Below are 17,361 nucleotides of genomic sequence, written 5' to 3'. Positions count from 1 at the left end.
AAAGTCTTTAGATTAAGAAATAGTAATAAACAGGTTACTGTTTCAATCACCCTTTAAGGTTTAAGCCTGTAGATTTTGTATTTTTAAGCGTAAGTCCTTTGCTGCAAAGTCCAGAAAATCACCTTAACTTTGTGAAAGCTGATGGTAAGACTGTATGTGGGACTTTTTTCCACACTGAAAGTGGCAACATTCAATTGATTTTAGAATCTGTCCAGTGCTGTGAGGTTCAAGGCTTTGAAGCACAGTAATCAGTTGTCTGTTAAATTTTAATTTCTGGCTGAAAGTACCTATATGACTCAGGTTGCACTAGGTTTTCTGACTGGGTTGTGTGCTCCCTAGAGCGCTGATTTTGCAGAGGTTGTGCTAGAAGACCAAAACCACTGTCAAAATGGAAATAAATGTGTGGTTCTTCTGGAATGGATGATGTAGCTTTGAGATTTACACTTACACCTGCCCTACAGTGCTGTTTTGGTGGATTTTTTTGGCCTGTGTCACTGGTGTCTCAGGCTGGGTGTGCTGAATGCTAAGGATGTTTTTAAGGGGGAATGCTTAAATGGTGAGCTCTTGATACCTCTTTCTCTGTATCTTTCTGCCTGAAGCTGTGAGGATGTGTGAACAGCTGTGCACACTCAAAAGTCAAAGAGACTTTCGAAAAGAAGATAGTGAAAGAAGCTGGAGAGAAAAGCAGTTCTTTGCAAACATGTTGGAGGATCACAAAGAGCTCTGGTGGATTTGGATGGAGTTTCGGTATAAGCACTAGAATATGCTTTGAGGTCCACTTTAAATAGTCAAATAAACCAAAAGACATCAGGATGAAAATACTTTATGGTAGTCTTTATATTCACTTCAGGAGAGGTAATAAAGTTATTTACAATACAGTGTTGGGTATAAGGAACTTAAATTAGGTCTTGATAAGAGATACTGCTTATTTAAAAAGAGATGTTCACTAAGGCAGTCATTATACTTTTCTTCTGTATAGATTTATGGTTTTGAAATGGTTATGCCCCATAACTCTTAATTAAGCTTGACAGTTTTAGCATTGAAATTGAAGTAGTTGGTTGAAAAGACAGTCTGCAAACAAGAGCCTCTCTTAATGGTCCCAGAGCTTGTGTTTGTTTACAGGCTTTACTGTATTTTTAGAAAAGGAAGAAAAGTAACAGTTCTCTTTAATTATATATCATGTGCAGCATGTCAAAACAAGGGACTGTAAACTAGCACAAGTGACTTACAATAAAAGCAGTTATCATAGGCTTTGTGTAGTGACTAAACCTACCAAACTTTATTAGTGTGACAGGTATCTTATGGGAACAGTTTGTCCTAATGATTTGGAGGGTCTGCTTGAGTGAGTAATCTACTACAGGCATGACCTACTTTTTTGTGAGCTGATCTTTGCTGGATATGGTGTCCTGTTCTGTCAGACTACAGTGATCCCAGTAATGCTGTCACACCATTTACTTGCAAACAGCTTTTTCAATCTTGTTTAAAAGTTACATGAATGGTAAACAGTTCTCATGACAAAATTTTCAACATTAGGTAATTATATTTACCAGTGGAAGAAGCATCAATATTCTGATAGTGTTCTCTCTTTATTTCTTTATTACCCCCTAGTTTTATTCAAAGAGACAGGTGTTAGTTCCTGATTTAAGTAAGCTTATTTTAGCTATTCAGTCCACAGAACTTTGATTTTAGGCCTTATTTTTCTGCCAGATGCAGCACAATGACATATTACAGAATAAAATGTGAAGAGACACTTCATCCAGATTATATAAAAATTCCTTAGCTGACTGATAATGTAATGCAATTTACATCACCTTTGTGTTTTTTTGTCTTTCTTTTTGTTTATTTTACCTTGTTTTCTCCAAGTGTAGATTTATCTATTTATAAAATATATACAGGTAGGTCTTAAAAATGTTTTGTTAAAAAAAGAAGCCAGTGGTGGATGTGAAGTTATAGAATGTCCTAAAACAGGCAGCAAAACTGAGCTGCCTTTATAAGGTAAAAAAAATTAACTCTAGAAATAATAAAATGAAGCTCATGAAATCAGAAAACATAATTTTAGGAGTGAAATGTTTTTGAAGATTGGGAAATTAGTTATTGTCTTTCTTTCCTATATCTGCTAAAAACTCTTTTTGTAATATAAGAAAACATTCCCCTCCTCATCGTTCTTTGCCAGAATCTTACTCCAGAGGCCCAAACACCCTCCCAGTGCCACCACTGCTAGTGTGGGCTGTTGTTACAACCACCTGGAAAGCCTCTTTGCCTTTCTGAACCTTCTGGATGGCGCTCTGAACCTCATATCAGATCCACTCCCTTCAAAGTCCAGAATAATCTGCTTTGGGAAAACAGCAAGACTGAAAAGGTGGTATGGGCACAAATGTCCTTTCTGACATGCACCCCAAAGGGGTTTGGGGTGTTGCAGAACCAGCTGTCTCAGCATGGATTTTCATGAAAGCATATGCGGTAAAATCCTGGGAGTCTCTGGGAGTTAACTCATCAGTCTCATCCATTATATCTGAGGAGTAAATAATTAATGTTACATGGGTCACAATTTGCTCAACTTTTTTAAACTTGGTGAACTTACTAAGTATGAAATCCAACCATCTCTAAAGTACATTGTAGCCTGATTGAATGCTTTGTGCTTTTAAATAAGTGCTTAATTAGTACACATGAGTCCAGGACAGTGAAAGATAGTGTATTTCATTTGGATGGCTGAACAGAAGTAGGGAAAGGGAAGCCTGTAATTGTCCACACTGGAGTTTGGCCAGAAGCCATTTGTGATTTGTAATGTGTCTTATCAGATAAAGCTGAGAAGTGGAAAGGAGCTTTAGTTTTTCTGTATTGACTCATTTGCTGCATAGGAGTGTGATCTTCCTACAGTCACATAATGCCTGTTTTCTCCTTTCTGAAGATGGGACCTTGCTGTGTGCCTTCACAACATTATACTGGAGTTTAGCCCCTGGGCTATTCAGTGGATGCACGCTGGACTTTTAATGATGGTGTACTTGTCCTCAGCATGGTAGTGGGACCATATATACAGGGAAGAGGGAGAAATTGTGTACAAAGAGTACAATCCATCAGTGTACATGTACTAAGGAGGAATCAAGCTGAGTTTGGCAGTGGGAATACCATGAGAAGTGGGAAGACTGAAGCATCTAAAATCCTGCTCTGTTGGATTTGGACATTTTATGCTGTGTTGCAGAAAGCTATTCCCTCCTTTTATGACTGCTAGTGCCAAGTCTTCTGAAGATAGTTAGAAAACCACTCTTCTTGCCTGAAAATTATCCTGCAAAACCAGAGGTTAAACTGTTCTCCAACAGCATGTCACGCATTAGGAAGGAGGCAGTGGATATAATCCTGTCATACCATGGTGAAGTAATTGAAGGATATATTCAAAGTGGAAAAGAGAGGTTTGAATAAACTGGAGAACAAACTTTGTTTAGGTCAGTGGACTTCAGAATCAGACTTCCACAGGCTACTCATGTTTAACTGTTTTATGAAAATAGTCCCATCAATAGTTTTAATTTTGTAGTAGGGAGGGAAGAATCTTTTTCCCCAAGAATAATGTCGTGTCTGGGAAGGAGAGTGCTGTCTTGACTGAATTTGGATGTGAATTCCTTCTTGAGAGAGAGTGAACCTGAATATGGGTCATCAGTCTCCTGAAGGCACTCACTAACTTTATCCATGCTGATAAAAGGTATATCTCCTTCCCAGTTTTTAAAAACGAGATAGCTGACATTGTGAAGCAGAATCTAATAGGTATGCTCCAAAAACAGCCACTTGAAACATGTGCTTCCAGTGAGATCAGTAGAGAAATGTCTTGTTGATGGATAGGAGTGGAGTTTTGACATCAAAAGAGGCATCAGGTTCTGTCAGCCTCTTAAAGTGCATCTTGGTGCAAATAGAATTCAGACTTTTATGTGCATAGGAGATGTTAGTGCCAGGAGCTGAAGGCTCAGTGGAGTGCTTGGTAGCAGCAAGCAGGGGTTCTAAATGCTGTGCAGTTATGCACTTTTGTGTTCCTATGGTTCTTACTCTTTGGTCAGTACTCCAATAAATGAATCATTAAATGCATATTACATTTTGTTAATCCTGTAGAAAATACCTAACGATATCTGTTGACCATAGAAATGGCACTGTACTGTTTGCTGAGCTGAATGTTTGCTGAAGGGGTTGTGCTCTCTACCTATTTGCCCAGAGAGACTACTGACACCTGCCTGCTCTGCCTTGTGATTCCTTGAAGTCACCTTGCCCTTGCTGCATGCAGATTGAGCTGATGGTATCGACTGCTAGGGGAGCTTGGATGCCTGGTTGTCTCCTTGGAAAAAGAGACGTCCCAGATAACAAGTATTGTTAGTGTGATGTATTCAGACAGCATTGATGCTGTGTTTCTAAAATGCATGGAGGACATTACGTTAGACCTGGCTATTACAGAGTGAGAAAGCGAGCACCTATCTTTGGTTTTCAGTTAAGGTTGGAACTTCCTTGAATAGTAATAGTTCTTTATATTTTCTCAATATTTGCTTTCATTTTCACTTTGATGCAGATTTAAGCTCCAACATAATGGTCTGTGCCTAGAAGTTTTAAACACTAAAGTCAATTTTACCATAAGACTATCAATATTTTTATAGCAAGGCTGTTTGTCTAATTCTTGTCTCTTAAGGTCTTCCAACTGGCAAACTTAAAATGTGTCAAATGGGTACTGTTCCAGATGATGACTTGCCTGTGAATAACAAAGTAAAGCATTTAGTGTTTTTTATAATGTAGTTGCAGTGAAATTAATGCATTTTAAATGTTTACCCCAAGTCTGAAATTTGTGTCTGATTCCGCAACCTAGTTTTCCCATTCTGGACAAAATTGTCTTTCCTCCTGCTATTTTACTTCCTATTCATCACCTCAGCATCACTTGGCTATTTTTTCCATGCCACAGGATAAAACATATCTGAATAATATTGTAAACCTCTACTTGTCTGTGCCTATATCAGAAATCTCTCTTTTTTGGATTGTTGGATAATTTGAGTCCAATCTTGAAAAATGGAAGAGTATAAGTGAACAGGCAATAATATCTCAGCTAACCCAACCACTGCTGCTTCCAGTTAATTCTGACCTTTGCTGTGCTTGACTGGAAATGAAAGTCCAGATTGCACAAGGTGTAGAATGATGGGTATGGTCTGGCCAAATCCCTCGAGACAAGCACAAGGATGTGAGGTAAATCAAACCAAACACTTTGCAGTGGCAAATGGTGCATCTGCCAGTGTGTGCCTTGAAAAACCTGTTTTAGGGTTTGTGTACACTGCTGCCCTCCCCCAAAGTGACTGGTTACTCCACTGTGTTTATTTTCAAATGAGAGTTGGCAATGGGACACAAGCATCATTTCCATGTACATAATAGTAAGTGTGGTTAGGATTTCTATTTAAGTAGTCAGTTTTCATGATTCAGTTGAGCTCTGTGTTGCCCTAGAGAGCTGAATACTGTCATGAAGTTTCTTTGTGATGCTGGACGAGTTATCTAAAGGTGAAGATTCACTACTGGGAATTGTGTGACCTTATTCTGCTTGACCAGAATAAGATGTTTGACACATAAAGAGCAGAAGTCCCAGGTACTCAGAAATGCAGCTATAGACTATAGGACTTAAGATGAAAAGAAGCATCCCATCACACACTGAAATCAGAAATGCAGCTCTTGCATTCTCCAGAGAAGCACCAGCATTAATTGACAAATTTCATTGCAAGGCATGACACCCTTCTAGGCACAGTGGTTGATGATGTGGGTAAATTATCCCATGTGTATGGCCATGTTTGTAACTTATTGTGAGAAATTAGTTGGTTTGAATTCATCCACAGAAATTCTTGTAGAGTGTTCTTCAGAGGGTAACACATTGCAGCTTTTCAATAAGACTGTTTGTTTGCACAAATCCCCTTTTCTTCCTACTCTTCTTGCTGGAATTTGCCTGGAGAATTAAGAGCTGCGAAATATTTAAAAATCAATAGAATTTACATGAAAAAATGAACACTAAAATGCATTGACAGGGATAGCAGTGCCTTTGCACAAAAATCAGTTTGGTATGCATATTTGACTTATTCATTCAAGAAGTTTGAGAACATGTTTGTAAGGTCTGTGATCCTTTTACATAATTTGTGCAGGTTTATTATTGGAGTTGTGACTGTTATGAGGAAAATTAAATGGCTTGTTTGGAGGCTTGGGATTCAGTGTGGAAAAAAGCAGCTACACAATGTTTTATAAGCTGTGGCTATAATTAATACAGTAGTCTAAGCTTAACTGTTTCTCTGAATTAAAGCTAAAAACTACCTTTTCAGCAAGAGCACAGATGGAGGAAGTAGATTTTACTGACTTGAAGTTTTACCATTTTCAGAGTAGTAGTTCTGCAGAAGTTGTTAAACTTTTAAAATGTGAAATGTTTATATTTCAGAGTGTTGATTTGGTCTGCATAATAATCCTGAAATTATCCTTTTTTATATTTCTTGGTATCACAGCAGAGCACTGGGTTTCCCCATGAAAGGAAGCACTGTTGGGGGAAATCTTGTTTCAAGAAAGAGAAGAGCAGAATGAGGAGTGGTTTTGTATAAGGTGCACTATTTGTTCTGTTCAAAGTGAGGTTTTAACCTGAAAGATAGATAACCTTAGAAAGTAGCATCTTAGGGTTTGATGTTAAGTGCTTTTTCAGGAGTTTATAATGCTATATTTTTAAGTCCCCCTCACACCTTCCATACATGATAGATAAAAGTGTCAGATTGGCTCTTAAATATAAAAATCCTAAGTTTAGAGCCAAATTTTGATGAGTATAAAATAACAAAAGTGTCATTTAAGTTAAACTGATCTTGTGGCATAAATTATAAATAAAAATTCAGAAGTCAAAAGCCATGTGGCTATTGGCATATTTACATTAGTATTTTACTGTGGATCGAGAATATAATTTTGAAGCAAGTCTCATGATCCTGCCTGTTTGCTGTGGTTTGCTTTACCTTGCAGGGTGGTTTTGAAATATGTAAACTAATTTCCTTTTGGATAAAAATGTGCTGCAGGAGTGCACATGATGCTCTCTTACTGCTAGTGGGTCTACAAAACCATACTAAACTTAACCTGAAGTAGCCTCCCTCTCTCTCAAAATGTGTGTAATGTGAATGTCATACCTTCAGCACCAACAGTTTTGCTTTACAGACTGATTTTATTCTGCTATGCTACTTGCTAAGGTAGATCTACATACTACTCATAGTGAGCTGCTGAAGATGTTAACTGATAAAATCAGAATCTTGTCTTTTGAATCAGAAGCCAACTTTCAAGAAGTGCTATATCAGCAAGCAAATTAAGAATTATATGTGTGTAGCAGGTAGGAAACTACTGATGGGCTTTTCAATGTCTAAAAAAGCAAAAAGCAAACAACCATGATAAAGAAAGCCTTTCAGGAAATGGAGAATGCTCCTTAGTCTGACAGACCCATTCCCCCTTAGTTTCTAATCAATAATTTACTTAATTCCTGGTGCTTTAATTGTTCCATTTGAGTATTTTTGGAAGTGGGTGGTAGCTCTTCAAAAAGCCCTGAATGAAATGGTCCATTTCAATAAGATGAATCAGTTTTGACTTAACACTTGGAGGCAGGTGCTTACTTGGCAGAAAAAATGGTGTAGATTTGGTGCTGATCCCCCAAACTCCTTTGTTTTAGTTTGAAAACCCCAAGTTGCCACAGTAATTTTGCTGTGGTGATCTGTAGCAATAGCCAGATCGATTGTCACTGTGGTTTTGTTATGTTTGCTGGTTTCATGAAGTGCTTTCTCTAGGGTTTAATATGATAGGCTCCCAGTAAATCTAACTTATGTGGAATTCTTAGAATCACAATTTTGGAATTAAATCTTATGCAGCTAAGGGAATGTCAGTCAACTGCCCCATGAGCTGCCTCAGCACTGTGTCTCTCCTGTGTTATCAGTTTCAGAACTGTGAAAAACAGCCTTGTCCCTTCCTACATACTTGACATTTAAGTAGGCAGTGACTGTTCATTTAAAATTAATCTGAGGGGCAGGAATTTTCTGAGTAAGCTATGGTGCTGGAAACCATTTTCTTTTTTTTTTTTTTTGGGGGGGGGGGGTTGGTTCATTTCTTGTTGTTTTTGGGGCTTTTGGGGTTTTTGTTTCATTGGTTTTTTTGTTTGGCTATTTTTGGTGGGTTTTTTTTTTTTTTGTGTGGGTTTTTTGTTTGTTTTCACTGTTATGGTATATTTATATATATCATGGTGTATCTGCAGGCTGATGTGAGAGCTGAAACATTAGCAGGAAGAAATTTTCAGTAGGAGCATTCAGAACTTTTCCTCTCAGAAGCTGTTGTATGTTTGGACATTCACCTATATGACCAGAAATGTGTATAACTGCAGTGTCTTTTCAACGGATCTAGGTTGGTCTCTTGGGTTTTTAGATATATTTCTGCCAGTGCACAAATTTTCTGGAAACTTATAACCATCTTCCAACTTTCAGCTCTGCCCTTAGACTACCTGTCTCTTTCCTATTTCTTCCTCTGCACTGAACCTGCTTCTTTGTTGATGTTTGATAGATTGCTGGAAAGGAAGGGAATGGCTCCTCTTCAGGCAAATGGTAAAATGCAAATACCAAAGAAACAAACCCAAAACATCAATTGTTTAGTGGAAGCCACTTTGTGTGGCTGCAGCTCTGAATTTGAAGTCATACTTTGTCAGCATCTTGAGGCATGCCTGTGTCTTAGCACAGCGCGTCCCCCGCATTGTGTGTTACCACTCGCATCATGTCAGAAAGGCTGGGAATAGCAGTGATCTTTCCCAAAGGCCCTCTTGTTTAAAGCATTACAAGTTTTTTCCCCACTTCAGGAAACTCAATGCCAGCTTCCTTGCAGTATGCAGAAAAACTTTTTAATGATATGATTCTCACACTGAAAAGAAGCAAAGTGGCATATGTTAATTTATTGGCTACCAGAGCAAAGGTTGTCTTTTAAAAATATATGTGCATTTACCTATGCTTTGTCTTGAAGACTGGCATGGGGCAAAGGGAAATCAATTAAAAGTGCATGATGATATTATAAATATTTATTTAATAGCTAGATAAATACAATAAGACAGGGAGAAGCAAAGAAGGCTTTTAGAATAGCAAATCTGTGCTCTAAAATATATTGTAATTGTTCAGAGTGAGTTACAATGTGGTAAAAAGTCACTGCATAGGCAGTGCATAAGCTATCAGGGATAGTCACAACATTTTGATAAAAGTCCTTTTCAAAGCAAGCATGAGAAGTTTAATCAAAAAGTTCAGCTAAATAATTTTGGAAAGAAGAAAAAGAAAACAATTTTCAGGAAGAATGAGGCGATGATGCCAGTGTAGAAACTTGGATTGATTGATTGATTGATGGACTACTTTGTAACTTAGGAAAGGTTTCCAACAGGAATAAGTGATCCAGCTTTATTCAAAGATTAGGATTTTTCCAAGTCTGCTTGAAGATTCTGTATTTTTTCATGTAACTGCCCATTCACACAGTTGTGCGCATGTTCATTCTTAACTCAGTAAGTTATGCCTGGAAGACTGCAAGGTTTATAAGCATCAAATAGAAAAACAAGACGGGGGAGAATTTGGTTTCTTAAATGCAGGTAAAAATTTCCTCTAGTCATTCTCCTTTTTTGTAGGCCTGTACATCACAGGCCTTAGTGTGTGACTAATTCTTCTACAGGAGGACTTTGTCCATGGGACTTGACTCTGTTTGTTCTCTATGTTGATGTAAATATCAAGAATAAGCTGCAGGTTTTGTAGGGAGCAGTTTATTATTTTCTCCTTTTGCTGCAGATGGTTGAATTTGCTCAGGCTGCAAGAGCTGCAAAAGTACATAATGAAAGAGCAAATTATACTAAAAATGGAAGAAAGTATGCAAGAGAGAAACTTGTTCTGCCTTTAGCAGAAAAAAAGTTTCTTTAGTGGAGATATTCATATCTGGGGATATTGCTGGTGATTTCTTGCTTACAGAAACCTCTTTCCCATTAGTCCAAACAGAGTAAAATGTCAGCAAGAGTTGGGTCAGGGTGCTAATTATCTTTCTGAAAAATAGATGGGTAGACAGTCCAGGAGATAGATGTGTCCTAATTTGCTGAGGGCTTTTAAAGATAAATGGCCTTGAAGTAGATTTGTTTTCAAATGAATAGCCAGTAGAGTGTTCAGAGCAGTGGCATAGTGAGCTCTCATCAGTTTTTCTGAGTGATGAATGTTGCATATTCTGTCTATTGACGTGGTCTTTGCCATCAGATGTCCCAATATATTAATAATTTTTAGCACAATGGTTGTAAATTATTGCAGCCCAATTTTATTACTGTTTTACATCTACCAAGGACTGAGCCTCTTGTGCAGCTTTATATTAACTCAGCAGGCACCATTAAAATATTGACATTTAGGCTCATTTTGGCAGCGTTAATCATAGCATTTTATCATGCCTTAATTGTATTAAATGACTGGTGTGTTCACTTCTCTAAAAGCAGGTGAAACAATAATTTCCATTTCTCTACTCTTTCAACCCATAACTGTACTTTAAAAAACCCAAATAACAACCCTAAAGACATCACCCTGTCCATCTCCTAACTCTGTGTGCTGTGGGCATCTACTTCTTGACTTCTTTGCAACAACTGAACACGTAAGACCCAGCAGCTCTTATGGGCCTCACTGGAAGCTCTTGGAAGTGTCATCTCTGAAAATCAGCCTCTGAAATCTCTGTGTAGGCACCTACAGCCAGGCCTTGGCTTCAAAAATGTACCCTAATATATATAACAAGAGTACTTCTGATGTGCAAAAAAAGCTGCAATCTATGGCTGTTTTCATGTGCTGAAATGGTTTAAGGGTTTAAAACAGGCACAGAAATGCCTTTTGTGATTCACCAGCAAGAATAGGCTTCAGCACCCATGCCTGCTTTGTATTACTATACCAGTAACAGAAGCTGTGATGTTTGCTGGCTCTTTTCAATGGAGAGCATCACTAGATGATTATGTTTAATACAAGGAGTTGGCAGCCTTTCTCACTTAACAATCATTAGGAGATCTGCTGCTGAGGTCCCATTTTGTGAGGCAGCTGGAAATTGGCACTTAGTTTGAATGTATTGTTTTCTACCTTTCTCTTAAAGTTCAAGGACAAGGCAAGACTGTTCAGACTGCACAGAGAAAAAACTTTTTTTCACTTTCCTTTGTTTACTTGGTCTTTCCACCTCTCCATTTATTCCCTATGACAATTTATTCCCCTATATATACTTTAATTAAATAGAAGTGAGGACAATGTCAGCAAAGATGGAAGCAGAAGGCTTGAGGGAAGGTATTTGAAAGCACCAGGCAGAAGATAGCTATGATAATCGTGTAGACTTTTCACTGGAGTAAAAATCATCTAGGTCTTCATTTCTATTTCTCTTGATACATATGAAGGAGGACAATACTGTTGCTTCTGTTTTAGAAAGCTGAGGCCTCAAATGGGTCTCAGATGCAAAATAGAGATATCCCAGTCTGCTAACCTTCACTTTGTTCTCCTAATCACACGTTTAATTAATTATTTTAAAGACTGCCCCTTCCAACTCCCATCCCTTGATGTTCTTTCAACTTCAGCAGTTTGACCAGCTGTATTTTCCTTGATAACATGATATGGCTCAAGCCACAGGCTTCTACTGTAGCTTTCTGCCTCCTGCTATGCTGGATCTTCTCAAAAGACTTTCTAGTGATAGAGATTTTCTTTTTTCAATTACAGTGGCTTCTCATGACCAAATATTATTCATTAACTTGATTGCCTAAGGATATCAAGCTCCAGGGGAAACTTGTATTCCTGTATGATTGGCAAGATAATTAGGAAGTGAAATAATGCAAATCCCACTGCAGGCAGCCGTCAAAGATTTACGTATTTACTCTTTGAATTCAAAGTGTGTCATATCATACATCCTTTCTTTCTTTTAAGGCTTTTCTAACTGTAGGTTTATTATCGACCTTCAGCATGCACCTTTTGCAGGGACAGGAGGCTTTATGAGCTCAATCAAGTTGGGCTGGTAAATCCACTGAGATTTTTAGTCTGCAGTATCACCTAGATAACACAGGCTAAAGTACACTTTTGCTTTTACTAGCTTTTGATTTTAAGCTCCTGGGTCATAGCCTTTCATTCTTTATTTGTAGAGTATCTGCTACAATTAGAGCCTATACATGATATGGAAACACAGGCACAGAAGCCACTGATGGCAGCGAGAGTTCTGCATCCTCCAGGAGGGTGGAATATTTGGTATAGGTTAGAGACATCTTATATGGAGTCTCCTCCTGCCTTCCCCATTAACAGAGACCAGGGTAAGCTCATATCAGTAATTGCTGCATCCAGGCAGCAGTAGCAAGTGGGAGATTAAATGAGAGAGCTGTATAGATGTGGTCCTGTTGAGGATGGCCTTCAGTAAGTGAAAGTCACTTATAAATTAAACATGTAGCAAAACCCTACCAAGTAAAAGGTATCTTATGAAGTTCTGACAGTTTTTCACTCTGACAGAGGTAAAACCTGAGAAGCAAGGCTATTAGTGGAGTTACTCTGATGGTTGGACTAAAATGCATCTGGCAAAAATAAAATTTAAAAAAAAATCAATATTCTTGCTAATGAGAGCCAACATTTATCTTACAGGGAACCTGAAGTTTTGCCTTCTGATTCTGAACCAGCCTTTCAACAAAGGTCATTTCCATTGTCTGTGGAGCAGAGGTAATAATAACTTACATGCATCTTCATTTGGTTGTTTTTTTAGCTGTTACCCAGCTAATGTACTTCATGTCTGTTGAATTGCAGTGTGGTGATTTCCTCTTTACTAGAGCAACCTTCTGGTGAGGGTGTGAGCTGGCAGAGTATGTCCCTTGTTGCTGAATGCAGCAAATGAGCTGATTATGCAAATTCTGCATCCCTGCATTGCACACGTCAGAGGGAACTTTGTGCACTGATCTGTGTAAGACTGCAGCTTTTCAGAGGCTTCTCAGGAACAATCATTGTTTTGCTGACAAAGTGTAGCAGATCAATGGTGCATTTAAGAGTCTGGAAGTGAGCATTTCTTTAAAGGTCATCAGTGAAAAGTGTTAAATTTAATCAAAATAAAATGAACCGTGTAGATACCAAGTTGTGAAAGCGGTGGGGAATTTGCGTGCTTGTCAGGAATATGCAAATCACATTTCACTACTCCTTTGTTAAATATGCACAGTTCTAATCATCATCTCTGGTATGATAGCTTCAGATTTGCTGACATTTTGTGGAGATATGTAAATCTCTACAAGCTTGGAGCTATTAATTCCTCCATGCAGGATTGTAGTCCTTCAGAAGCTTTCTGAAAAGCCACAGGAGCTGTATCTAACTTATTCCCAGGATGGGAACCTTGCAGAGAGATTCCTCTTAACTGACTGGAGCAGATAGAGCTATCTGGTTGCACCATAGGCATAAGGGCTGGCAGGGGGTAGCTGTACAGTTAAAAGGAATTGAAATAATGGATGAGGTGAGCAGGATATACTCATAGCACTTAATTCCAATAAACCCAAATTAGGTACCCATATAGCCAGAGGAGTGATAAAAAAAGGAAGATAGTTGTACAAGATGATTCAAAGCATCTGAACAAGTGCTGTACCCCAAACAGACTCACTTTGATTTGCATAATCAGCAAGAAAGTTACAAGTGTTCCGTGGAAGGGCTGTCCAGTTATTTTAGAGATGCGATTCTACATATTTTTTAATTTAAAAAGAGACACTGAAACACCTGCTTTATATTGAAGAGACAAGGAAACAAGGTGAAGCATTTGATCTTATTTCTTTGTCCCACCTTTCCTGTTTTCAGGATTGGGGTTAAAAAAAAGAGAGTTAACCAGACACATACAGTTTCTGAATGGCAGTATTTAGTGTCTTGTAGTACCTTGCATGTGTTGCTTTTGTGCTGTATTTTGTTGATCAGACTTTTGTTTTATCTGTCCTTTATAATTTTAAATCTTCCTCATTTGATCAAACCATGGGCCGTAGTGTTCTTACTGTAACACTAATGAGCCTTTAAATTGTAGTGCTTCTGTAAAGGGTTGAAACAAGAAGCTGAATAAAATCAAGTGGGCCAAACACTGTCTAATTCAAAACTACCTCAATGGGTCCCTGTTCTCTCAGCATAACTGTTTTGAAAGTGATCACTAGTGCTGTAAACAGTTTTCCAAAGAATTTGTGAGAGGAGCAGAAGTCCTAACTAAGCTATTAAGACTTTTGCTGGTAGATTACTTTAAGAAATAGGTGGATATTTTTTGAAGTAAAATGACAGATGGAGGTGGTTAGATGGTAAACATGAAATGTTTTTCTTCAAAGCATCTCAGCTGCAGCAAACCTTAGTGAATCCAGGACAAAGTTTTGGTAATGCCTGGCTTACAGTGCTAGTGGACTACTTTAGGTGTCAGCAGTTTTCTGGATCCTGCTTCTGGAGGAGCATTAGCACTGGGACTGTTGCAGGACTAGGGGAACTTAGGGGTTTGATACGTAAAGTTCTGAAGGAATCATCCTTAGAAACAATGCTTGATGACCAGGTGTATATGCTTGAGATATCATAAAGGAGAGATGAGAAGGAAATAATGGGGCTGTTAATCCACAGAATATGGCAAGCTACACAAACTCAGGGAGAAAGGGAGAGAAAAATGCAAAGGAAAAGTAAGATAAAATATTGTCCCACTTCTCTGAGTTACAGGCATCTTGACTTGTTCTACTCAGTGCAGAATGCTGAGATGTATTTTTTTCAAGTAGTTTCAGTCCTATTGTCCTGGTTTGGGGCAAATTTGGGAGGAAAGCAAATGATACAAGCATCATCAAGTTACCCGACGACACCTATCAAAATAACTTTTTTTGTTAGTCTTGCCACTTTAGTGTCAAGTAAAAAGTGGTGTGATGTGAGATGTCCTAAGTTAATAAAAAATCACATCAATAAGTGGCTATTCTAGGCTAAAATCATCCCAGGTGTAACTCCTCTTGACCTTGAGAAAAAGTGGTTACAGCTAATTAACCTTTGTCTTATTACACACATTTATGAAATCTATTTTTACTGACATACTTTCTAAAGAACTATTTCAGTCAGTACAAGTTTGCATGAACTTCCTTCTTTGTGCTTTGTGAAGGACACTGAAATCATATTTCATCACTTCCAAGAGACCTCTTTTACCATTCTTGCCATACAAGCTAGATAAGTGACAATAGTGAAGGAGTACAAGCCAAGGACTATATGATTTTAGTCTATTACATATCATTACTGTAATGAATCAGTCTAGAATATGTTCATTTGTTTGGTATTTGGTACAGTCATGCAGTATTAGTGCTGTCCTAAAAGCAGAATGGATGAAATGCTGGAGAAGGGACAGTTTGCAAAAGCAGGATGAAGACTAATATGACAGACAACACTGGTTGTTCCCTGAAGGATTTATTGGGCTGCATATAGAGAGAAAGGAAAAAACCAAATGGCAAGAGAAATTAAAGAGAATAGATCAGTAAAGGGCAATAAGAGGTAATGTGGAAAATATGTCAAAGAGTCAGGACCCTTTTTCTCAGAGCTGCACATTTTTCCATCTGTGAGTTTTCTATAAGGAAGACTGGATCCACTAGGCCTTACCTTAACAACACTGTCATGCATCCTAAATCCCTGCTTATGCAAAGTTTCTAGCTCCTGGTTTGAATCCTATTTAATAAAAAAAAAAAATGGTTGTGAAAAAATCCAGTTTGAATTAGTCTCTGGGGCTACTTCTCAAGTGATTTCAAATGTAAATATATCTTTCACAGAACTGACTGTGAGTTGAAAGTCTGAAGCTGTCTTTATGTTAAGTTTGAAAAGTACAGAAGCCCAGGTTTTACAGAAGCACAGAATGGGCTTTCTGGGGAGTAAATGAAAGTTCCTGAGACTTTGATTCTGCTTTTAAAAATCTCTTTAATCAGAAATGCAATGACTTACTTATGCCAAGAATTACAGCCATGTCTAGTGCTGAGTGCTCTGATTTTTTGATGTTTCCCTAGGGAAGAGGCAGAATTATTGAAGTGCTGAGAAATCACCTCAGTGAAATTTGTCTTAAGTTCAGGGTCTGAAAATTGTTTCTTGTTTCTGAAAACATTACCCCTACAAGCTACTCAAATGATGCAGAATTTTCTTATGTCTCTGCTTTATGATAGGATGTTAAATGGCTGTACATTGCAGAGTTCTTTCTACTCTTAAATGTTGACAATGACAGCTGTAAGAACAAGGAGTTATGCTCTTGAAAATAAAATTATTATTTAAAAAGTCAGAATGAAATGACAACATTCTATAGCAACCGAATGACGTTGGGCTTTATAGTAGGAAAATGTGTCCATGTGTGTTTTTTAGTTCTCACAATGGTTGTGATACGTTGGCTGCTGTGCCTTCCTCAAAAGGATTGTGATTTCTTTCTACAAACAAACACTTACCTTGAAAGCTTTCAATCAAACAAAACATGTTGAACAACTTCAAATATTAGCCAGTCATTCTACCAAATGTCCTTGGCTAATGTATTAGAATAAGCTACCAACATCCCTTTGGAACGGGCTGACTGAATCCTGATTTGTGGGAAATGTATTTAATGTTGGACAAGTTGATAGAGAGGAGACATCTATGAAAATAGACTGCAAAAATGTCCTTCAGGTGCACATCCCTAAACAGTCTCTTCCATAGACAATTCTTTCCAGTGAAGGAACTTGGTGTCTAGCTCCATCTTCTTATGCTGCTCTATCTAAAATGATATATGATAGACAACATGACCAGCCACTTCATATGCACAGTATATGGGCATTTTATGACACCTTGTAGGTCATGAAAATGGAGGAGCTCCAGAAAGAGCAATGTTGCTCACCCTGGGGGCTCCAGCTCTATATTGTGTGTGAGGTCTATATACTGAGACAACAGAAAGCATTCTTCTACGGCAGCAGTGTAGTAAGTCAAATGCAAACTCTGTTGTCTTCAAATGGTATTTTCTTAGACTGTTTATGTTGTGATGGCTTATCCATAAACTGAGTTTTGTCTATCAATACCCGTATTGCAACTTCTCAATCAAAGCAGATGTTGCATGCTAAATCTTCTCTTGAATGTCAGGCAACCTTTCTGTCAAGCCCAGCCTACTCTTGGGTGAAAATACCAATAATGAATGGTTGGTTAGCGCCTAGAGGTGACTGTGCATTACCAAATATCTCTCCTTACCAAACAATCAGATCAGAGAAGGTGCTGATATGTATAAATGATTTCTAAGTCATCTGTCTGAATGCCACATGTTCCCATACATTTTATTTTCCATATACTTTTGTCTGCAATGTAATTGGTGATTGATATTTTGAATGCCTTCAGTTGAGGTTTAAGAGGG

General features: G+C 38.0%; 1 protein-coding gene across 4 annotated transcripts in view; it reads left to right on the top strand.

The window, feature by feature from the left end:
• TPK1 (thiamin pyrophosphokinase 1) overlaps positions 1–17,361 on the top strand; it is a 305,759-nt gene that overhangs the window by 44,713 nt on the left and 243,685 nt on the right. For 2 of the 4 annotated variants that reach the window (XM_059850110.1, XM_059850137.1), the window contains exons 1-2: positions 8,340–8,400; positions 12,636–12,710. The exons of 1 other annotated variant lie outside the window; for it this stretch is intronic. In XM_059850110.1, coding sequence (XP_059706093.1) covers positions 8,355–8,400; positions 12,636–12,710 — 121 coding nt within the window. In that variant the 5' untranslated portion in view covers positions 8,340–8,354. Of the gene's footprint in view, positions 1–8,339; positions 8,401–12,635; positions 12,711–17,361 lie in introns of those variants that run through there. One more of the 4 variants, XM_059850119.1, reaches the window with a different exon arrangement.

Source organism: Haemorhous mexicanus, chromosome 1, assembly GCF_027477595.1.
Source record: "Haemorhous mexicanus isolate bHaeMex1 chromosome 1, bHaeMex1.pri, whole genome shotgun sequence".
Classification (NCBI taxonomy): domain Eukaryota; kingdom Metazoa; phylum Chordata; class Aves; order Passeriformes; family Fringillidae; genus Haemorhous; species Haemorhous mexicanus.
This window is presented reverse-complemented; position numbering and strand designations above follow the sequence as displayed.